The sequence below is a fragment of the Mustela erminea genome, chromosome 4 (genome assembly GCF_009829155.1).
Source record: "Mustela erminea isolate mMusErm1 chromosome 4, mMusErm1.Pri, whole genome shotgun sequence".
Taxonomy (NCBI): domain Eukaryota; kingdom Metazoa; phylum Chordata; class Mammalia; order Carnivora; family Mustelidae; genus Mustela; species Mustela erminea.
In genome coordinates, this window is record NC_045617.1 from 84,576,886 (window position 1) to 84,601,055 (window position 24,170).

At 52.0% G+C, this 24,170-nt stretch overlaps 1 protein-coding gene across 6 annotated transcripts in view; it reads right to left on the reverse strand.

Annotated features, from left to right (window-relative positions):
• Nucleotides 1-13,164: 13,164 nt before the first annotated feature.
• Nucleotides 13,165-24,170, reverse strand: part of MDGA1 (MAM domain containing glycosylphosphatidylinositol anchor 1) — a 59,206-nt gene continuing 48,200 nt past the window's right edge. For all 6 annotated transcript variants that reach the window (XM_032339806.1, XM_032339805.1, XM_032339809.1 and 3 more), the window contains exons 12-17: nt 24,121-24,144; nt 22,926-23,078; nt 22,369-22,503; nt 18,802-18,932; nt 18,503-18,611; nt 13,165-17,773 (exon numbers count right to left, since the gene is read on the reverse strand). In XM_032339806.1, the coding sequence (XP_032195697.1) occupies nt 17,682-17,773; nt 18,503-18,611; nt 18,802-18,932; nt 22,369-22,503; nt 22,926-23,078; nt 24,121-24,144 (644 nt within the window). In that variant the 3' untranslated portion in view covers nt 13,165-17,681. The remainder of the gene's footprint in view (nt 17,774-18,502; nt 18,612-18,801; nt 18,933-22,368; nt 22,504-22,925; nt 23,079-24,120; nt 24,145-24,170) is intronic.

Consider the following 24,170-nt stretch of genomic DNA (forward strand, 5'->3'; position numbering starts at 1 on the left):
TCTGTTAACTAGATGTCAATTAAAAATTTTAAAACTTCTTGTGAAAAAAAAAAAGGACATTTTAACCTGAAAAATAATTCACCAAGTTCTCCTGCCAGTCCTGCGCACAGGGTTTCCGCAGCCCAGCACCTGGGATTGGTAACCCCCTTCTGGGGAACGGCCCACACTTGTCCAGCCATGTGATCCTAGTAGGTGTTTATCATGCCCCCTGCCTCCTCGGCCATGGATGATCAGATGAGGAGTGAGCCCGTGCTCAAAGTTGGCCCGGAATTCTCCCCTGGGATTCTGCAAACTGGGGCTGGGAGAGGTTCAGCTCCTCCTGGCAGAAATGCTATGGGACACGAGGCAGATCCAAGGTGCCTGCCACGTGGACGAGGCTCAGAGGGACTCTGGTCAATAGGTAGAGGACTTGAGAGCAGAGGGAAATGAGAGTTTGTGGCAGTGTGTTTGAGTGCTGGGTTCCAGTTGTCCCCAAGGCTCTTGTCTGCCTGTCCTTTGATTATGAGAGATATTCCAAGTCCCCTCACTTATTTATTTATTTTTTTTGTCTTAGCTCAATCATTTAAGCGGGGTTTCTGCCCTGTGCTCACCTTCAAGTCCTGCCCAATGCAAAAAATCTAGGACGCCATCTTTCCTCCACCTGCAGAGGACAGAAGGCACCAGACTTCCGGGATGGAGAAGGGGACATCAGGGGCTTTCGAGCCTCTCCTAAGAGTGCTTCCTGTTTTCTTTCCCCACAAAGAATATAATGAAAAGAAACTGCAGCCCCAAAGAGGGCAATTAGTGATCAAGAACTTCCCAGTGCCAGGAGCATGAGGCCCTTAGAAGCTGGGAGTGTTTATAGCCAGGATGTGTTAAGTTAGCGGAGCGCTACGTGGAGGAGAGGGGTGGTCAGGATGCCCTCTGGAGACCTGAGGCCTCAAGTGGGACTCAGCTACCCCTTTCTACCCACTGGCTACACCCAGGTGGCTAGGGGGGTACTCAGAGGAGGACAGAGGGCTGGGCAGGGGGCCCTCTGGGGAGTCAGCCGAGGTGCGGGGGTTGCTGGCTTCCTGTCTGATTGGGTATCATTTTACTCCATCCTTCAGACTGCTCAAGGAAAATTGCTTTCCTAATTGGCTCTTCTTTCAAACAAGCTGTAATGAGGCTAAGCTTCATTCCAAGGGTGCTTAGCCACCCTCTGGCATCACTGAATGCCATCTGCAGCTCCTGCCGTAGTCACTGACACGTCACGGGGGCTGGGAGGCAAGGGAGGGACACCCAGCAGCCTTGCCCTCCACTGGTCTCAGATGCCCAGACAGCTGCTCTGAGCCTGAGAAAGTGCAAGGAACAGGGAGCCTTGCCTACAGGGAGTCCCAGTCTGAGGCTCGTGATAGAAGCCCTTTAGAAGCCTCCAGAACTACAAGACAGTACAGCTCCTTCCCCGGTTCATTCATCTAAGCAACAAATACTTAATGAGCATCTATTATCTGTCAGGCTCGGTTTCCACCCCTGGACTGGAGACACAGCTGTGAACAGAAAGAATGGGCAGGAGTCCTTGCTCTCAGGGATCTCACAAACTACGAGGAAGAAACCATCACCCATCTCCCCCCAACCCAGCCCAAAGCCGCAAGCTTCCAGTCTGGAGGTGAGACTGGGGCTGCCTCGCAAGAGAGGCTAGCTATAGAGAATAGGGTGAAACTGAACTCCTATAACAGAGAATCCAAAGTACAAATCAGAAGAGTATAACTTTCTCAATGAATTCCGGGGTGGAGAGTCGCTCTCATCACCAAAAGGTAAGGCAGAGACTGGCTCCTTTTATTCCTCTAGGGAGAAAGACAGCCCCACTATCCTCTAGGCTCTGACCCGGAGTGGCCTCCATCACTTTTCCCTGCCTCCCGTTGGAGAAAGCTTGGTCCCGTGGCACACCTTCATGTAGGAGACAAGACCACTAAGGGCACTGGGGCAGACAAATGCTGCTGAACAACCCATCCCCACGACGAAGGGAGAATGCATTTGGGTTGTCAGCTCGCCATCTACTCCCGTGTGAGACTTCATTTCCCCTGCAATTCAACAAGGCCATCAGCTCCTAGAGCCAAGAATCCTGTCCCCGGCATCCATCCCCACACCTGGCATAGTGCTGGGCATCCAAAATACCTCTCTGTTTCCTGTGTCGATTCAGAAATAAAAAGCGATCTACTGATAAAACAAGAGCCATTTTATTCAACCCCAATCCTGGGACCAGTGGTTTGGGGCTGGTTTCTTGCCTAGGATCCCTCAGGGGGCTGTGGTCAGGATGGGGTAAGATGAATTCACACACAAGTCTGGATGTCAGTGCTGGCCGTTGGCTGGAGCACGGGACTCCAGTGTCTAGGAGGAGAGCCTATTCCTCCACGTGGCAGTCTCGGGGCAGCAAGAACATGCTGATGGAAGTTGCAATGCCCTTTAGGCGTAGGCTCCGCAGTCACTTCCGCTCTATTCTGCTGGTCAAAGCCAGCCTAGATTTGAGGGCTGGGGAAGAAGACTCCACCTCTTGGTAAGCAGAGTTGCAAAGAATGTGTGGCCATTTACAATCTACCATATGGTTAAAGTGATCATTCACTACATAACAAACCACCCCAGAACTTAGTGGCCCGAAACAGTGATAACCTTCCTTTTGCTCAGGAATCTTCACCTTGGGCAGGATTTGGTGAGGACAGGTCATCTCTACACCGCCCAGCACTAGCTGGGGTGGCTTGAAGGATGAGGGCTGAAATGACCAGAAGCACACTCACTCATGCGTCCAGGAGCTGATGTTGGCTCTCAGCTGAGCCCTCATGGGGACCGCCATCCAGAACACCTATGTGTGGTCCATCTGCGTGGCCCGCGCTTCCCGCCAGCATAAAGATGGGTTCCCAGGGTGAGCGTCCAGAGGCAGACACCCAGAAGAGCTGATTCCTTGACTCCTTGATTCTTCATCCGTTTATCAAACTCCTGTGGCATACTTGCTGTGTGCCAGATACGGGGTGAGAACCATTCATGCAGAGTCTCTGCTCCCCAAAGGAAATAAGCCACTTCACTAACCTGAGGGTGGGAGACTGACCTCCTTTCTTCAGAGGCATCTGTAGGGGCCCCAAGGAGAGAGATGCCAGTACTGATGCCCATCATACCCGAGAACAAAAAGAGTGTACATTTCAGCAGGCGGGATTCTCTTTAGAACCGAAGAAGGATTCTTCTAAGCAAAGATTTGTTTGAGGGACAAGTCCTCACTTTGCCACTGTCACTGTTCTCCCTTCTTCCTATAGGTCTGCTCTCAGAAGAAACTGGGTGAAGAGGTGGCAGGTGGGCCTTGAGTTGGCTCACCAAATAGAACGTTACTGGTGCTCTTTGCTTTTCAGTTGGGTTGAATGTCTGGGCAGAGCAGGTGCTCCCAAAGGTTTGTTGGATTTGAATATCTAGATTTACGTGATTCTCCTACCAGACCATGAGCAGCCTGAAATGTGGGGCCTTGGCTTTGGCCCCTGACACAGTCCTTTCCACATAGTATATATTTATACACGTTTGATGAATGAACAAGTGAGTAACAAACTCAATGAGGCTGCCAATTTCACTCTGCATCTGCTCTTGCTTTCTTATATATAATACTTATATACATATAGTGTAATATATACATATAGCATATGTATATATAATATATAAATATAATATAAAATATTATATATATATATGACTTATAGCTAGGCACATTGCCACTTAGAATGAAGCGTGCCTTTTCTAGACTCATCTGCAGCTGGGAATGGCCATATAACTAAGTTCTGGCCAATAAGATGTGAAAAGAAGTGTGAGGCATGTAACTTCCAGATCATACCTTTAAAAAAGAGAATGGGGCCCTCTCTTGCCTTTCCCCCTTCCCTCCTGCTGAAATGCGATGTGGTGGGGACATGTTATAATGTGTGGACAAGAGAACAGCCCAGGGATGGTGAAACAACAAGCTAGGAGGATCCTGGGTCCCTGACATCTTGGCGCTGCCCTTGACCACTTACTTATAGTCAGACTGTTCTGGGAGAACCTATTAAATTCAGCAATTGTTATGCAGGATTTCGGTTAGAACATCTGAACCTGTATTTTATCAATACAGCAAGAAGTTGAATATATACATGCATGAGTAAATTCATGAGAAAGTGAATGATTAGTTGAGTGAATATCAAAATTGTTGTTGTTATGGTGACAGTAAAAATACCTCATAATACCTCACCAACAAAGCTTGAACTGTTTCTATGAAATTTATTAACTCTATGAGAAGTGTGCAGAGTGTGGTTTCAGGCTTGATTCAACAACTCAACACTCATCAAGGACCGCAGGCTCGTTCCGCCATTTTTGCTTCACCATCTTCAGCATGCTAGTTTTATCTTTGGGCTTGGTGCCTCGTGGTCACAAGATGACTACCACCATTCCAGGCATCACAACTTCATGTAGTCATGCCCATGGGCAGGAAGCAGGGCAAAGGACAGAGTGGTGAGTAGGATTATCCTTCTCAGTTTCTTTCTTTCAATGGGGAGGAAAAATTTTCCCCAAAGCCCCCCTCAGACTTCTTTGTACATCTTATTGGTCAAAACTGACTCACAGGGATGAACTCTAGCTGCAAGAGAGGCTAAGAAATGAGTGCTTCAGTGGCTGAGTGGGTTAAAGCCTCTGCCTTCGGCTCAGGTCATTATCCCAGGGTCCTGGGATGGAGCCCTGCATTGGGCTCTCTGCTCAGCGGGGAGCCGGCTTCCCTTCCTCTCTCTCTGCTGTCTCTCTGCCTACTTGTGATCTCTGTCTGTCAAATAAATAAATAAAATCTTAAAAAAAAAAAAAAAGAAATGAGTGCTTCAGTTTTCCAAGCTCTATAGTGGGAGAGGGGCAAAAAAGAAGGGAGTGCCTGTGACATTAGTAACCAGCAGTGTCTACCACAGTGACTAAGTGGGTAAACGAGTCAATGAAGGATCAAACACTATGTGGTAAAAAATACAACTGTATCCTCTCCAGCCCTGGTAGTTAGGAGAACTCCCAGGGTGATGATCCAAGAAAGGAGAGGCAGACAATGAAGGGAAAGGGATGGCTATTCTCCTGGGGTTTAGAGGCAAGGAGATCAGAGTTGCTGGGGTCAGGGTGGATGGTATGAGAGGATGGGTCCAAGATGGAAAGGGTACCCGGAAGCTGGGCAGGGGTGACTGACAGGGCAATAGCAGAGAAAAAGAAACCCACCCTGGCCTACAGAGGATGTGATTTTTGGAAAAGGGCACAAGGTTCAGTCAAGCCTAAGAACCTAGACAGGGCCTGTGGGGACGGGCAAGGGAGCTGTATCCCACTTGTGGGCAGAAGCCCACAGTTGAAATATGCATTACAGGACTCCATCCTTGCCTAAACCAGAGATACAACCAAAAAGCGATTTTGGCCATTCGTGGTGGTGCTTTATGACCCATACTCTACCAAAACAGCGTGTAAAACACAGAATACTGAAAGTTGGAGCCTAAGGGCTCAAAGGAAATAATTCAATCCAAACTCCTTCTGTTTTGCAGATGAGAAAATCCAAGCCCACACGTGGGAACAAAAGAGAGTCCATGGCAGTCTGGACCAGAACCCAGACTCTGAATCCCAGTGTCCGCCCTTCCTTTGCGACTTTACGCTATTTCTCAGGATAGAGCCAGGCCTCCGTGGAGTGACTCAACCCTTCAGCCTGCAGTTGTCTAGTCCATTCTGGAATGTTGGGGGTGCAGAACAGAGCCCCCCACCCTTCCCCCATTCTGCCACCACCTTCCCCCCTACAATCACACAGGATGCAGGGCGTTGCCTGGCCAATGGGGAATGACCTGCCTGCATGGTTCCGAGTTCCAGGTAATTGCTCCCCTTCAAGCACACTGGGGGCTATTGTAGGGATGACTCTGGCTGCCCACTAGAGAGGGTGGTCAGAGGTCGCGTTGGATCTTGAAACCCTTGGCAGCATCTCCACGCTAACTCAGTTCTCGCTAGCCAGATGGGGCCGGGCACTGCCCAGGGCTGGAAGTAACAGACACTTCGGCTGGGCCTGGAGGCTGTTCCCATGGTAAGAGGTCAGTAAGAGAGAGGCAAGACGACAGATGTACATGGAGATCTCTAAAGGGTGGCCCAGGGCCAAGCAGGCCCCTGGGGCAGGGGCCAGTAAAAGCCTGCGGAGGAGGCAAGTCCTCAGAGCCAAACCTGCTCACCAGAAGTTGGGGATCTGAACTGAGAGGAGAGTCCTGGGCCCCCAGCCTCCACCCTGTCATCACTGTTCAACAGGCCAGAAGTCACTAGAATGCGGCAGACTCCTCCTGCCCAAGTCCCCAGGGGACTAGCCTGCAGAAACCACTCTGCTCTTCCAATTTTGTACAAAGAAAAGGGCTTCAAATTCCCATTGTAGAGAGAGAGGACATGGGGATTTTCCATTTTCACTGCACCTCATCTCGTCCCCATCTCTGGGGATCCCTTACCCCGGGGTCTCTGAGATGCCACTGCCCACTGCCTCTACCCTTCACTCCAGGAGAGGATGTCTGAGGCTGGCCATGACCTTCTTGGAATCTTCTGGATTTACTGGGCTGCGCCCCCACCCCCCACCTGGGCCCGATTGAACAGGACTTTTCTGATGCCTCTGGGAGCCACAGGGAACAGGACTCTCCAGCCCATCCTAGTAACTGCCACCACCGCTCCCCTCTCCCCACCATCCGGGCCATCCGCCCTGCAGATTGTGGGTCTCTCCTCCTTGGTCTTTGGCTCAGCTTCCGGGGAAACATCCATCCAACTCTGCCAAGACCCCTCTCTGCCGCAGCAGTCCCGGCTACCTCCCGACCCGCGATGCTGGCGAAGACCCTGGATCCCGGCGCTCCCTCCGCCGCCGCCCGCCCTTCGCCGCCGCCCGCCCTCCGCCGCGCCGCAGAGCCCCTCCCGGCTCCCAGTCTACACCTGCCAGGCCCAGGACTCTCCGAACTCTGGGCTGGGCTCCTTTCCGCCACCTGCCCGCCTCTTGCCGGGTTGGGGGGCCCAGTTCAGGGACCTGGGTGTGGAGGGGACGCAGACTGACCAGCTTTCCCTAGGCCTGAGTGAGGGGGCAGGGTGGGGTGGGGGGAACAGTGCTGGGGAGGAGGACAGAGACAGACAGATGCTCAGTCCCACACACACAGAAACAGGGCTATGACACGGAGGTGTTCATTTCTTTTGTGGGGGCCCCCTTTCTCTGCATTGCTTAGGAACACTCCACCCCCTCATTTCATTGAATCCCAGAGCTGGAAGAACCTTCAGGAGTTCAACGTCCCACTCCTCCCCCAACCTACAGGGAAACTGAGACCCAGATGGGGCTGCTTATTCGAGGCCACAAGCCAGATTTTGGGTCCAGGCGTCCCTGCCTCTCCTTAGAAGGCTCTTTCTAGAGGACTCCATCTGTGTCTTTCCACTTCTCTTCAGCCCTTCTCTCTGCCCCTCACTAGTAGAAGCAGGACCCCTTCTTTGAGGCAGGGATCAGAGATCAGCAGAGGCCTGGGTACATCTAGTCAAGAGTCTGAGTTTCCCAAGACGGGATCAGGAGGGAGACAAACCATCAGAGACTCTTAATCTCACGAAACAAACTGAGGGTTGCTGGGGGGTGGGGAAGGAGAGGGTGGTTGGGTTATGGATTTTGAGGGGAGGGTATGTACTATGGTGAGTGCTGTGAAGTGTGTAAGCCTGACGATTCACAGACCTGTGCCCCTGGGGCTAATAATATATTATATGTTAATTTTTAAAAAAAAGAGTCTGAGTTTCCAAGGGGGTTGTCTGCCTGTTGGGAGATGAGGGGTGGGGAGTGGCAGGCACAGAGGAGCCTGAAAAGAGGAGAGATCTTCTTCCTCCCTCCAGGTCCTCCCCTGGCTGCAGAAGACAGCCCACCAGCTTCCCACTGGGGGGGGGGGGGTGCTGATTGTCCACACACTCACCTTAGCTGGAGGGAGGCCCCCTTAAAATTGTGAGCGGGAGGGCGACAGCCGCACTGCACAGGGTTGCCAGTGACACAGGTGTCCCAAAGAGAACATGCACAGACACACACATAGTCAAGCCCCCACGCAGGGGACAGGTGTCGCTCACATGTGCATCAGGGTCAGGGGTCAGCCATATTTCCAACGTTAGTATTTGTGGCCGGATAGTGTTATTCTCCCCGGGCTCTTTTTTCTTCACAGTTTGGCTTTCCAGCTCCACCTCTTCACCCTTGGTCAACACAAACCAATTGTTCTTCTCCTCCCAATTGTCCGAGTATTTTTATTTGAATAAATCAGCAGGCAAAGATTTCAAGGCCTAAGTTCAAAGCCCTTTCCCCATCTCTGTGATATATGGTTGTACAAATAAGGCCAGGAACAGAAAATGACCTTTATTTCTAATCCATAGTCCTTGATGGCTTCTGGCTTTTCTTTTCTCAAGAAAATATTTTTTTCCTGGTTATTAAAAATCATACATGTCCATGCAAAAACAATCAGACAATATAGAAAAGTCTAAAAATGTGAGTCAAGAACATACGCAATTTCATCACTCAGGTAACCACAGATAATCCACTGACCATTCTTCTGGTCTTAAATGTGCGCACTTATACATGCAGATATTTTTGTATAAAGAAGTGAAATGGTGCCAGGCATCCTTTTTTCTTATCTGCTCTTCTGTCTCAGCAATATATTACGGACCTCTCTAAATGGCAGCAGAGACACCCACTGCGTGGACATTTGGCACTCTCGGCCTCTCTGACTCATGTTTCACTCTACTTCTCACTGCCTCGCAGAAGAGAGTTGATTGGTGGGTGGTTGGGGGGGGGGCCCTCCTGAGAGCAGGATGCTTCTTAGGGCAGTGCACGGAGATGGAATGAGGCCTTGCAAAGTGCTGAGTCCACTCGGCTGAGCTTTGGCTGGTCTCATGGGGCCTGAGGGAAATGGAAGGCTCAAAACATTTTTAAAGACCAAAACGGCTAAAGAGACAGGGTGATGGATTCAGTGGTAGGATTTGCATTTGGGGGGCCTGCCAAGCTGACCTCAGAGCAGGGAGATGCGCTGGGTGCTGACAGGGCCTCATGCTCGGGAGAGATGAATTTAGGAGCAGCGGGATTGGGAAGTAATATGGAGAGGCTTCCACTTGGGGTTGGGGTGACTTCAAGGAGAAGAGTTTCGACTTTTTTCTTGGATTTATTTATACCCAACCAACCTCTTTCTAAAAAGGTGTTATAGTAGCTTTCCACAAAGGACATATGCAAAAAGGTCAGGCAGCTAGAAATAGAAAATCAGGACCAGGAACAATTTCCATCTGAAGTGGAGGGTTGCATGGAAAGGGCCCCGCTTCTCCCAGCCCCTGGGGATGAGCTGGTGAGAAAAGCAGAATGGCCCCAAAGGGGAGGAAGGAGAGGAGGAGATCTGGTTGACGTAAATGGGCAGAGTCTTGATTCATCTCCAGGTTCTTCTCCTTCCTAATTTTATGAACTTGAGTAATTACAGCACCTTTCTGGGCCTCAGCTTCCTTATCTATAAACGTGAAAATAAAAATGTCTGCATGATCGTAAGTTTAATATGAGACACTGTTCCTGTAAGTTAGCCAACCTACCTCTATAGTTTACACTGGGACTTGCCCTTGGATGGGGGTTCCTTTCATGGTGTAAACACTGCACAGCTGTGCCCCCTGGGAACAGATGGTCATTAGAGGAGGGATGAAAGAGGGGGGAACGAAGGAGGTACATTCAAGGTGCCTGCCAACCACTGCCCCTCCAAAGTGGGCCCACTCACTTTCAAGAAGCAGCAGGCCACAGGCAGCCATGTTTTCTAGGCCTGACTCCTTCCTCCTCCCCAGCTGGATCAGAGTGATCCCTGACCCAATGGTGGCCTGTCAACAGGTTGTCCAACGATGTGTATATGATTGGGCACAAAATGGTGGGCCAGTCCAAAGGGCCCTTTCTCTAGAGAGGCTGAGTCAGTGAATGGGAGTGAATGGGAGCCACCATTAGATGGTCATGGGGGAGAGTTAGAGCCAGGAAAGGAGCAGACACCATAAATCAGGAGAGGAACTGTGTGGGCGAAGAGAGACGTGAAAAAGGGAAAGTGGCTGAATCACTCCAGGGGCTTACCTAATGTTGTTGTAGCAAATTATCCCCAACCTCAGGGGCTTTAAATAATAATTATTTTATTATATCCCTTGATTTTGAGAGTAAGGAATTTGGGCAAAGCTTGACTGGGTGATTCTTCTGTTCCATGTGGCATTTGGCAAAGGAATTCAGTCAGTGGTTGGCTGATCTGGATGGCCCAAGGCAGCTCTACTCCCATATTTAGAGCTCTGGGGAAGGGGTTGGAAGTCTGAGCTCAGCTGGGGCAGTCCACTGGAACCCTTCCACGGCCTCCGTCTCAGGGGAGTTGGACATCCTACACAACCATTCAGGGTTCCCAGAGAGAATATCCCAAGGGACCTTAGCTGAAGCTTCAAGGCATTTTCATGTCAGAATGTCATCTTCTACTGGCCAAATAAGTCACTAAGGTTAATCTAGATACAGGGAGAAAGGAATTAGACTTCTTCTCTATAGGCAGGATAACAAAAGATTTGCAGCCATTGTTACAGGTGAGGCATAATCTCCTAGAGCTACCTTAAATCCAAAATGCCATCTGGCTGGAGAATCCCATCCCTGTTACACCTCTCGTGTTGGGGTTTCTGAGAGTGGCTGTCCCCTCACTACGATATCTTGCGATGATGCTCCTGTACTTGAATGAGTGAGCTTGAGTGGATCTCTCTTCCTTGTACACAATGAGCCAACCTAGAGAAGTGGTGATCCTAAGCTCTTGGAAGAGCAAAACTTTTTGCTTTTATGGTAGCAAAAAGTTACCCAACGTGAACTGATTAAGCTGAGGTGGGAACCCCTAGTCTTGTCACCTTTTAGAGCCTCAGTTTATCCATTGGGACCATGAAAATAAAATTTTCTGCTGAACTTAATCTGAGTCATTGTAACCAAGTAATGTGAGACTCTTCTTGTCATTTGTTTGATCTCATCCTAGTTCATATTATGAAACCCATGCCCTTGGTCTGGGGTCATGGAACAAATGTGCACAGGGGAGTGAACTTTCCCCATTACTGCCTGCCTCCATGACCTTGGCAAGCCATTTCTCCTAAGGAATATAGTAGTAGATGGATGAAATAGGTGATGTTTAAGGACCTCACAGCTCTAAAATTCTAGGACTCTGGGAGGGTCTGGGAAAAAGGAAAATGGTACAAAAAGATTTGGGGGCACGAGGCAGCTCATTGATGATGGAGGCAGCTCAAGTTGGAGTGCATAGTGCAGTTTATGGGGCCAGGAAGGAACCCAGACCCTGTGAAGGGAGTCGGGGGAGTGGAGGAGGCATGGGGGACTAGGGGGTTGAGAATGGAAAGCCAAGTTGGTACAGTGGTTGACCAGCCTGATTCCTCCTTCTTCATCTTTCTCCCCCTTCCTTGAGCCTTCTGTGGTTCTTCATCTCTCTGGGCCTTTTTATGTTCTATTCTGTCTTGGAAGACTCCCTCTGCCCTGGTAGGCTAACCCCAGTCATTCTTTAGGTCTTTCCTAAATGCTTCTTCTTCTTTTTTTTGCTATGTTAAGTTAACCACCATATAATATATCATTATTTTTTGATGTAGTGTTCAGTGATTCATTAGTTGCATATAAGACCCAGCGCTCATCACAACACATGCCCTCCTTAATACCCATCACCCACCTGCCCTATCCCCCCATGTCCCTCCCCTCTGAAACCTTCAGTTTGTTTCCTGGATTCTAGAGTCTTTCATGGTTTTTCTCCATCTCTGATTTCTACTCTTTCTCCCCTTCAGTTCTCCCTTCCTTCCCCTTTTATCCTCTGTGCTATTCTTTATGTTTCACATCTGAGTGAAACCATATAATAATTGTTTTTCTCTGCTTGACTTATTTCACTCAGCATAATTCCCTCCAGTTCCATCCATGTCGATGCAAATGATGGATATTCATCCTTTCTGATAGTTGTGTAATACTCCATTGTATATATGGACCACATCTTCTTTATCCACTCGTCTGCTGAAGGACATCTCAGCTCCTTCTACAGTTTGGCTATTGTGGACATTGCTGCTATGAACTCTGGGGTGCACGTGCCTCTTCTTTTCACTACATCTGTATCGTTGAGGTAAATACCTAGTAGTACAATTGCTGGGTCATAGGGTAGCTCTATTTTTAACTTCTTGAGAACCTCCATATTGTCTTCCAGAGTGGCTGTACCAGCTTGCATTCCCACCAACAGTGTAAGAGGGTTCCCCTTTCTCCACATCCTCACCAACACTGTTGCTTCCTGCCTTGTTAATTTTTGCCATTCTAACTGATGTACGCTGGTATCTCACTGTGGTTTTGATTTGTATTTCCCTGATGGCTAGTGATGTTGAACATTTTTTCATGTGTCTGTTAGCCATTTGTATGTCTTCTTTGGAGAAGTGTCTATTCATGTCTTCTGTCCATTTTTTGACTTGATTATTTGCAATATTTGTTTTTTGGGTGCTGATTTTGAAAAGTTCTTTATAGATCTTGGATGCCAGCCCTTTATCCATAATGTCATTTGCAAATATCTTTTCCCATTCCGTAGGTTGTCTCTTAGTTTTGTTGACTGTTTCCTTTACTGTGCAGAAGCTTTTGATCTTGATGAAGTCCCAAAAGTTCATTTTTGCTATTGTTTCTTTTGCCTTTGGAGACATGTCTTGAAAGAAGTTTCTGTGGCCGGTGTCAAAGAGGTTACTGCCTATGTTCTCTAGAATTTTGATGGATTCCTGTTTCACACTGTGGTCTTTCATCCCAAATGCCTCTTCCTTGAAGAAGTTATCCCTGAATCTCTAACCCAAATAAGAACCTGCTCTTACAGTCCTAATTGTATTCATAATGATGTGTTTCCTGGTGTAATTATGAGCTTTGTGTCCATCTTCCCCACTAAGGCAGGAGCCTCCATGAAGGCGAGATTTGACTAGTATTTCTTGAAGAAATAAATGAATGAAGACACTGGGTTCATTGGGCTGGAGACCAGAACGTAGGTCCTCACTGTCCAGGGGGCAGAGCAGGACCCATGATGGTAGATGCCAAGGAGAAGGGCTCTCCCCAGAGGTCTGAAAAGAGCCCCCCAGCCGTTCACTGGTGCCCCCTCCTGGCCCATCTGCCACCCACACACACAGCCGAACCCCGAGCACTAGAACACTGCAGCTTTATTGATTGAAACAACCGCGTCCGCAACTAGAGGTTACATTTGGGGGTTGGGGGGTGAAAGAGGGACAAAGGGGGACAGAGGCTGGGGTGGAGACAGAGAGCAAGGCAAAGGGGTGAGTACGGGGTCGTGTGACTAAAACAACCCCAATACCTTTCACCCATAAATGAGGGTCTCCTGTTGTGCTTTTACCTTGGTGGTGGGGTGGGCCTGGGCATGGAGGTGTTGGCTTTTCTCTCAAGTCTGGGAGGCCTCAGGGCTGAAGCAGTCCCCTCCTTCCCCTGCCCCTTCTCCTGGGTGAGCCTTGGTGAGCTCCCACCTGGGGCAGGAACGATGCTTGGAGACCGCTGGGGCAAAGGGACCAGCAGAGTTGAGCTGCGAAGGTGATTATGGGGGCAGCTAGGAGGTGGTGGGGAGGTGCCGGGAGCGAGGGCACTTCTAGTGGGTCCTCTGGGAAATGGATGCAGGTGACAGGAGGGAGGGGTGATGGTGGGCAAGTGACATGTCTCTGATCTCAGCTTTCTCACCTGTACCGTGGGGGCACTGGATTAGATGGTCTCTAAGGTCCCTTCCAGCTCTCATAGTTAAGGGCTCCCTAGGAAGGAGTGGTCCTTCTGCCCCAGTACACACCCTCACACATATACATAACACACACACACACACACACACACACACCCCTCACCCTAACAGACACACACTCTCACACAGCACTGATTAACAGAGAGGGTCATGCTATCTTGCCTTTGGAAGTATAGAGGGCTCCCCAGAGCCCAGAACCTCAATCTGTGGCCCTACAGGGACTCCCTGGAGAAGATTCATTCTTGGAACAGATCTTGGAAATGCCATCAAGCCCCCTGAGTTCAGGAAGAGGAAAACACAAGACTTTGTACCCTCTCACCCCAGCCCTCTTGGTCCGTACGGGGGAGCCCACAGGATGAGGACACCAGGACAGCGGAGTCCAGGCTCATGTGAAGACAGAGGGCTGGGGAGGGGAAACAGTCCCTTCTACCTGGGAGCCTAGGCAGTAGCTAAAGCCAGTGGAGGAACAGGGAGGCAGAGTCCACATGGCACTCAGGTCCGATCTGGGGTGGGAGGAGCAGTGGCCTGGGCTGAGAAGCCAGAAAGGGCTCCTAGAGCCCTCCCAGCAACATCTGTAACATCTGTACCAGTGCCTAGAGACAGGGCAGCTGGGCCAAACTCCCCTGGTGCCAGGCTGGAGGCATTGGCCCACAGTGTAACCACCCCAGGGTGGGAGCACCTGGCTTGCAAAGCTGGCTCCACCCCAAGGGGCTGTGTGTGACCTTGGGCCAACCCCCGCCCCTGCACCTTTCTCATTTACACAAGGAGCAGTTTGGTCTCAGGCAGTGAGAGCCTGAGCCCTGGGCTTCGGCCAAGCACAGGGAGAAAGGAGAATGAATGGGAAGGAAAGTATGGAGTATCCCAGAGAAGGCTAGGTAGGGGGAGCATCCCTGGAGGTGGGGGCGTGGTCTGAAGGCTTAGCTGGGCACCCGGGGCACCTGTCTGTGGTCCCAGGAGCAGCAAAACCCAGCTGAGACTCCCCCACTTCTGCCTGTACGGCACCTGGCCCCAGGGGTCTCCCCAGACATCAAACAGGGGGCAACAGGGGTGAATAAACCCTAACGCCTTGAGAGCTGACCCCGGACTCCCTGTTTTAAGGCCACAAAATGCTTCAGCCACCCTGACCTGAGGGCGAAACTGCCTCGGGGGAGATGCGCTGGATCCAGCCAGCCTGGTCTCCCCTGGGCTGGGGGTCTTCACAGGCCACCTACCAGCACACAGATGCCACCACCCACAGCACAGCCGACACTGACACAGAGGTGCTGACTCACAGGCAGACACAGGCACACCAACACTGGGACACATGAAGACTCTCCTTCCTTGCAGACCCCATCCTCCCACACACAGACCGGCACATCCTAAGAGTTCCCATCACACACTGGTAGTGTTAGTACACACGGACACCCACAGTCCCTTCAGACCTGCGCACACACACACACAAACACAAACAGGCACCAACCTCGCCGGTCCACACACGAGGACCAAGGACCTTGGTGCCCCAAGGAGGAGGTGCCCGGTGCCATTCCTCTCTGGATCTCCATACCCACCCCAGCAAGGGCACAGAGGAAGCCCCTGGCAGGTGATGGGCCAATGGTTCACATTCCTGGCTTCTTCCAAGGAGCTTTTAAACATTTCTGATACCACGCTGCATACCAGTCCAATTAAATTAAAACCTCTGGGGGTAGGACCAAGCATCGGTGCTTTCTAAAAAACACTCTGGAGGTTTGATTCTACAGCTGGGGCTGGAAATCACTGATTTATAGAATCCATTCTGCTGGGCAAAGCCCGCTCTGATTTCCCTAACAGGCCCACTTGTGCTGGGCATGAGGTTGGGATGGGCTGGGCGAGAAGGTTGGAAGGCTCAGAGGAGGAGCTCACAGTCTAGTTGGGGCAACAGACCCTGCACAGATGGGACAATTAAGGAACAATACTCAGCAGACGGGATGCAAGTGTGTTCTGGGAACCTGGAGCCACTCATTTTGGAGAGAGGCCTCAGATGGGCCAGCAAGACAGCCAGATTGGTCCGGGATCAGAAGGCCCCGCTCCAGGCCTGGCCCAGCCACCCCCCCAGCTGTTGGTGATGATGATAGCACAGCCCTGGCAGGGCAGTGAGATGGGCAGCCTTTGCACTGGTTCCCTGCCTGCCTCTTGGCACTGCCTGGCTTCCTTTGCTTGGCAGCTGTCCCCTCCGAATGCTCCAGGCGAAGCCCTATAACATGGGCCACCAAAGGTGCTTGCATTTCAGTAGGGTCGTCTGTAAGCTCTTTGTCGTCCTTAGGGGATGAAAGGTGGGGCAGTGGCAGGCAGCTTTGGCTACAGAGTAGGCTAGTACTACTCTGCAGTAGGCTACAGAGTAGGCTACAGAGTGCTACAGCACTCGCAGACATCCGTGTCACTCGTGAAGGGGAACATGCATGCTGACATCCACAGGCACTCACTGAGCCAGGGGTTAGGCCCAGCCTCACAAACAAATATGTGTAATTGCATGTGCAGACTCACATTGGCACCCACTCCTGCCCAGAGATGTACCTACAGTGCTACACAGACAGGCAGGCACACTCCTGCGCACGCACGCACGCACACACACACATGCACGCACACAGCCCCATGGACACGTGCCTGGAGACTCATCCTGGAAGGGGCTGGGCCTCCTCTCTCCCACGGATGGCAGGGCAGGATCTCAGGGGTGACATTGAGAAGGAGAGGGCTAGATTCCACCGTGCCCATCTAGGCTCCCAACCCAGAACCTGTGGACAGAGAGCCTTTTCACAGTTCCAGGCATGAGCTTAGCTCCAGGCAGCACGGAGGCCAGCCACTGCCCCGCTCCCTGCCCCAGTTCTGCAAACCCCTCCTTCACTGCCCCTGGGCAGGGAAGGGCTAGTGCTTTGCAGTGGAGGAGGAGGGTACCCCCTTTACACACATCCTCCTATCCAGCACACCCCTTCATGCCAAGTATAGAAGAAATGAAGTCTCCACTCTACTCCCAAATGCCATGAGAGCACGAATTCGCAAAAACAGGCCTTCTTCTCTACTCCTCTCAAAGTCAAGCCTCACCCCGGGGAATGGCTGGCCACCACCACCACCCCACCCCCACTCCTTTGAGAGGCAGGTGGGTGCTAAGGTTAGGCCTGCTGACCAAGGTGGGGATTGTGCTCTCAGGAATCCAGCTCCTTATGGGTGGGGTGGGGTTAGATGGGGCAGAAGGAAGGTATCAGTCTTCAGACTGCCCAGGCCCAAGACCCTGTGCTGGGTCACTTCAAAGGGGGTGCAGTGCGGGGAGGATATGACATCCAAGAACAGGTCAAGGGATCAAGGTGACCTGGGGTCTCCACCTTCCAGCCCTTGCCCTGAAAACAGAGGGCATGCAGCAGGTGTCTGGCCTCCCTCGCACTGCCCGCTGGAGCTCACCAGGTACCCCCTGGCCTCCTGTGACCCTGGCCGCCTCCATCCCGGGGAGTCCCAGAGTCCAGCCAAGGGTGGGCTCCTGAGTCGGTTCCCCTTCTGGCTCCGTTCTGGTAAAGCCAATGGTCTGAGGAACGAGGGAAGGTCAGAAACACACCACAGGGGCAGCCAGGACAAGGCCCACGTGGCGCCGAGGTCCCTGGGGTGGCGGACGCCATTCTGGCGAGTCCCTTGTCTCCGCAGAAAAGAAGGTGCTGGCAGGTCAGATAGAAACTTGTGCTTTAATATATCTCTGTGTGTGTGTGTGAGTGAGTGTATGCGTGTGTCGAACGACTGTCTCCAGGGCCTCAGCGCTGGGCCTCTGTCCTTGTTTTCTGCTCATCCTCGAAACCAGTGCAGGCCCCCTCCCTGGCAGGCTGGCCCTGCCCCTGGGCACCCCGGCTGGCGGGGGTCAGTCTTTGGTACGATGCGGACACTTTGGTGTGCCGGGGGCGGGGTGGGGGGGCCACGCAGCTCTCATCATCTCTGCAATGCCAAGAGGAAGATGACCATGGGCCCCCAGAGCTGTGGGTGGGGCTGGCGGGGGGCTCCACTGCCCGGCATCACCACCACTGTGACAAGAGAAAGAAGGGACACAGGCCAGGGCTCCGGTCAGCTCGGTAGGCCAGGGACTAGCAAGCTGCACCCTCTCTCTGGGACACCTAAAGGGGGACACTGCCCTCACTGCACATAGACACGCTCGTAAGCGCAGATGTGAGGTTGGGTGGTGTGGGGGATAACTTAAGCCTTCCAGGATCTTGCTCCGCAGCTCACTAAGTCATGGAGCAATTCACCTGACCTCCGTGGGCCTGTTTCCTCCTCTATAAAATGAATCTACCATCAGTGCCACCCCAGGGGCTCTTGTCCTCATGACCTGAGATTACACATATATGGGGTTTTGCACCCTGCCTGGTGTGTGGTAATCACTCAATAAATTCCAGCTGTTATGACAGCAAACACCTGGCACTGGGGGGTGGGGCACACATTTACATCTAGACCCTCCCCCACCCACACACATACACAGACATACCCCAAGGCAGGCACAGGAGGCATCTAGGTACTGTGATAACTCGGTAAGTTCACAGGAGGGCACAGTTTAGTCTTCTCATTGCCCTACAAATGCCCCATAACCTGAGCCAAATGTCCCACCCAAACACACCAGCATCTGTTCATGCAGTCACGGACACCCAGTCCCATCACCCAGTCGCTCTGAATCGCCATTCAGCCCTGACACCGACAGGTGCCTACCCATAGAGCCCGCCCTCCCAGATTTGGCTCCTCCCTCCCTCCCCATCTTGCACCTTTATTGGGATCCATCTGCTTCCGGGGACACTCTCCCTTCTTCAGTGTGACATCATCTATGGCGATATCCCCCAGGTAGCCAGAGCCTCGAACCCCCTCAAAAATAATCTGGGGTGGGGTCAGAGAGCAAAGAACAGGGATTAAGGGGTTCTGCCAGAGAGAACCCCTAACCCCTTCCCCTCAGTCCACTGGAGGCCCCCATACCCCTCAAGTTTCTCCCCAGCTCCTGGGAGGAAACCCGAGTCTTCCTCAGTGTTCCCTGGCCAGACCACCGGCCTGAGGGCTGGGAGAGCCTCACCTGGAAGGGCCCACTGGGGTTGATGGGCACGTGCGCCTGCTGCCACACGTTGCCCTTATTGCCACTGAGAGACCAGGCGTGTGTGTCCAGGGCCCCTTTGTTCCGGGACCGCACCAAGAGGTTGAGGGAGCCTATGGTGGGGATGAAGAGAGGGGAGCAGTGAGGATCTGGACGAGGCCCCCTCCCCCGCCACTGCCTGCAACACCAGCCCAGAACGGTTCACATCCCATTATGCCACGGCTCACAACACAGGAACAGGACAGAGAGGACTGCAGCGGGCTTCAATTCATCAGGACGCCTTGCAAATTTTCCTTTATTCCTTCCTTTCCTTTCTATTCAGCTAATCCCCCCACCCCAAACACACACACACACACACAATCCTCCTTCCTCTGGAGTGGAGTTGTCCCACGCAGTGGGGCCCATGACTGAGCGCAGAGCAGGATTCCCAAAGCACACAAGGCACACCCCAGGCATGGGATGATTTTTCCTAGAGGCACAGGAATGGACTTTAAAAATTTTGATACTTAGAGATATGTTTTGAGAAATGAATAAAGCAAGTCCTTCAAACTCACGATTTCTCTAATATTCACACTTTGGACAAAGCCAAGAAAATGAGAGGGAGTTGCTTTAAAGAGAGATGTTTGTATCTGTGCTACACAGGCACAGTAAACACAGAGGAAGTGAAACATTGAGGGCATGTGCCTGTGAGTGCTGAGCTCCTGTGCCCACAGCCACATGGGCCTGGAATTCTGGAGGTGCTGGGGACCTTGGAAAAGGGGGCGGGCATCGTGACTTGGCGAAGAGCACCCAGGCAATGTCATGCCCCTTCCCAGCTCCTCCAGCCTACCTCCAGTCCCCAGTGATGGGAAGGATCTGGCTCAGAGGGAAGGGGAATCAATCTTAGCGCCCGGTGGCTGGCATTTCCATGGCACTGCCCGGAGACAAAGCCACACCATCTGTGACACCAGATAGACAGACCCCCGCTGGGGAAGAGCCACCAAATGTTACCTGCCTGAGATGAAAGGAGTTGGCCAGAAAGACACCAGGTCTGGGGACAGCTGGTGCTGTCCAGCTGCCAGGTGGGCTAGGAGGGGAGGGAGGAGGAGGGAATGGGACAGCAAGAAACACAGACTTCCCCAGAGGCAGAGGAGGCCTGGGTGGGGACCCTCACCAGCAGATGGGCCCATCAGAGGACTGCAGCCAGCCAGAGTGGGCCAGGAGGTGCCACATAGACTTCAACAGACCCAAGCCCCAATACCTTTCAGGATCCTCACCGAGAGACTCTTCTCTCTTCCCCCTCCTGGAGCTCTTCCCCCTTCCTATCCCCCTCAATTGCCGTATCTTTTCTGCCTCCTCCACCACCCTGCCCCAAGGCCACTAATGGGGAACCTCTCTTTTCACTGCTTGAACAAAAATTGAATTTCAACCCCCTTTCCTGATGAGCCCATCAGCTCTAGGGTCTCCCCTGCTCAGGGGATTCCTGACCACCTTTCACAGCCTCAGCCAGGGCCCAAGACATGCAGCCTCCCTTAAGGGTGGGCCTGCTCACTACTGTCTTCCCTGCCTCCCTTGCCATCTGCAAAGCCAGAGGAAACTCCATGCTGGAGTCTGGACAGACAGACTCCAGCTCTCCCACCTCTGGGCTTTTGCTCAGCCTCTTCGCAATGCTGGAGACTCCCTCCCCTACTACATTGCCCTGGCCAAATCCTTCCTGTGACTTGAGGCCTCTCTGAAATGCCATTTTTCCCCCAAGAAGTCTTCCTAGGCTTGAGTTGGGAGTCCTCTGTGCTTCCCTAGGAACCCTGAATCCTTCTACTTCAGTGATCCAGGCCCAGATCACTGTCTGCTCTGTGGTGTGACAGAGCCATCCACATCTTCTCCTCCCATTGGGCTCTTTGAGGGAAGGTCTGCAGCAAATTGCTACAGGTTCTCAATAATTAAATGCTGAATAAAGAACTCTTTACCATGGTCCTCCCAACTGAAAGAGGACTTTCAGAGAACCTCATGGTTAGAACCTTAGACCTCCCTATCATTCATTTGTTCAACTAGCTGAGCCAGGCACTGTTATGTGCCAGGCACTGTTCTAGACGTAAGAGATATGTCAGTGAATAAGGCAAGGACCCCGCCCTCCTGGAGCTTACCTTCTACTGGTGATAAGCATTATAAAGCCAATAATGCAGGGAAAGGAATAAAGAGGTATTGAGGTGGGGATGTCAAGGGACTTCAGAGAAGTCCCTTGAATGAGGGGAAGTGAAGAATGTTCCAGGCCAAGGAACATCATGAGCAAAGTCCTCTTTGGCAGGAATCCGCCTCAAGTATTTCAAGGAAAGCAAGGAGACCAGTGTTCTCTCCAGCTGAGTGGGAGCCAAGGGAAAGGTGGTAGAAGATGAGGTCAGAGAAGGAGGCAGGGGCCGGATCAGACCTGGGAGGCCTAGAGGAGATGGTGATGAAAGGGGCAGAGCAGAGGAGTCACGTGACATGGGACAGGGGGGCCCCCTCCACAGCATCCCTACTAGAAAGCCCTCCTGTCCAGATCTGATGTTTACGGGGTCTTCCTTGGTTGAATTCAAATCTTCCGCTGGCTTCTATATACATAAAAAGTTCCTGGAATCCTGTCCCCAAATCCGCATTGATGGCCTTTGGGGAAGGGCTCTAGGTAGCAGGAGGACTGGGATGAGAAGGGGACTCTCATTATGAGCCCTTTGGACATTTTGACCCATACAGAATACATGGCCTGTCCCGTAAAGAAGTAAACAAACAAATACATGAAAATTTTAAAAGTTTGTCACTTCCTCAGCAGAGTTGTCCGTAACCAAGCCTCCAGCGTTGGTCTCTGTTACCAGCTGTTTGGCCCCTGTCCTGCTGTGGGCATGTGTCACAGTGGTCACTCAGTCGTATCTGGTTTAATTAGACATCTCTCTCCCACTTGATCATAGGTGCCAGGAGCATGGGACACTCCTCTCTCTGTTTGTTGCATCACCTGATGCCTGTCTCAAGAAGTGACGGCTGAATGATGACCTCATTGATTGAGGTGACTTCCCAGAAGGCAGATGCCCACCCAGCCTTAGGAAAAGGGACTGCCCCTCACCGGTTACAGAGTGGCACCCCCCCCAACCTTGAGCTTAGGGCTCGGGGGAGTCGGACAACTCAGGTTGCTGTGTGATCCCGGGGAAAATGCTGAACCTCTCTGATTTACATAGTAACACCTCCCTCACCTGGTGTTTGTGAGAGGTAATGGGACTACAGATGCAGAGCCCCCAGGATATCACCAGGCACCTGACAGGCGCTCAATACCAGCACCCTCTTAGCTGTTTTCGCCATCTCCTCCAAGGCTTCCATCTTGTCCTGCTGGAACCATTTTGTTTGCAGACTCAGGAAAACCTCGAATGAGTGGGCTCTGGCTTCCTCCCTTGCCCGGATTCTGCCTACACCCCCTCCAAGGATTTGTGATTTAGCCAAGCTGAGGAAGCCCAGGCCTCATATGGGCCCGTGCCAGCCTCCCGTGGATTCCATCTCTCCTCCCCACCCCAACAGCCCTTGGGCAGATGACCTGGTCCCCCGACTCACCGATGTGCTTCCCGTACATGTGGTAGAAAAAGGAGACGCAGTAGAACTTAGCACTGGCATTGTACAAGGGACTCACCAAACGGGCTCGGTCCCCCAGCTCCCGGGGCCTTGATGTCTCGATGAACATGTAGTAGCCTGTTGGGGAGGGGGGGATGCACCAACAGCCTCCTCCTCACCCCACCCAGCCGCTAACCATCTGATCCTTTCACTGCCTGAGCTTACTCTGACCCCAGGTGCCTCACCCATCCACCGCGTCCTCCCTGCCTCACCGGACAGCATAGGAATCTAGGCCAGGAGTTCTGAACCCTATTGCAGTTTCTCTTCTTCTGGGTCCCCATGAAGACAGAGTTGTGTCTCCCCGTCAAATTAGAGCTCTCCAAGAGCAGGGCTGTGGCTCCCTTCAGACTGGGGCTCCCTGAGGGCAGGGCTGTGTCTCCTCCCTCAGACTGGGGCTCCCTGAGGACAGGATTGTGTCCCCGCCTTCGGACTGGAATTCCCTGGTGCTACACACATACACACACCCCCAAAAACTGTCCTGCAGCAGTCCATGTCCTCACCCTCAGGGGTGCCACTGATGTCAGTGGGGGGACCAGTGTTGGGGGAGCGCTTGGGATTCTGGGTGAGGGCATTCTGCCGTGTCCAGTCAAAGTTGTCTGTCAGGTCCTGGGTGTAGCCACAGATCTTCTCATCTTCAAAGTGGCAGGTGTTGTCTGCATTGGGCCAAGGGTGGGGAGGAGACAAAGAAGGTCAGGCTCCTCAGGCCACCTGGCCCAGCTTCGCCCTCCCTGACCACCCTGAGGCAGGGGTCGTGCATCCAAGCCATGGGCCTAGGATCTCAGGGCTTGAGAAACCAGGCAACGGGCCCCTGACAAATTTGTTCCCCAGAACAGGACTTCCTAACCTTTGTATACCACAGACCTCTGCTATCTAGTGATGTCTAAGGACTCCACCTCAGAATAATAATTTTAGATGCACACAATGAAATACAGAGGGTCACAAAGGAAATCACTTATATTGAGATACAGCTGTCAAAATATTTTAAAAAACACGTTTGTGATATGATAATCAGTGGGCTTCTTTTTTATCTAATTAAATAACAAGATCTAGCGTTAGCTCTAATAACTGCGGAGGTTTCAAAGTCCCAATGGATGTAAATGATATTCAGAAAGGGCCGCAACAACTTTAAGGTGCCGTGCAAACCTCGGCTTTGTCCTGATGACAGGGTCACAGGTAGTGATTACACTACCCTGGCTTGTTGTCTGCAGTCGTCACTAAAGATGTTAAACTTCTGCCAGAATTTAAGAGAAGATAAAGAAGTAACTGTATGCCCTTCCATGTTCCAGGTTCATGGATGCCCTGAATTCTATACACAGATCCTGTGGGTGGGGTGGGGGGCTTCGTGGATCTCAGATTGAGGACCCCTGCTGCAGAGAACGGGGGATATGGATTAGTCTGGTCTCTCTGTTTTCCTTCTTGGGACAGTGATTCTAGGGATAGGATCAGGATGCTGATTGAGGAGGAGAGGCCTTGAGTTACAGATGTCCCCCACCTCTGCCCCCCACTTTTAAGCCCCAGAATGAATCTTGGATGCACTTGTCTCCAAGCCCAGCCCTGTTCCCTTTGGCTTCTCCTTCCAGCTGCTGAGCGCCTCCACCCCCATTTTCTCTCTGGGTATCTGCCAGGGTCCTCTCCACCCACCAAGGGAGTCTTTGTGTCCCCAAAGGGAAGGGAAGTGGGAGGGAGGTTTCTCACCTGACAGGTTGGGAGAGTTGATGGCTGGGAAAGCAAGCAGGAAAACCAAG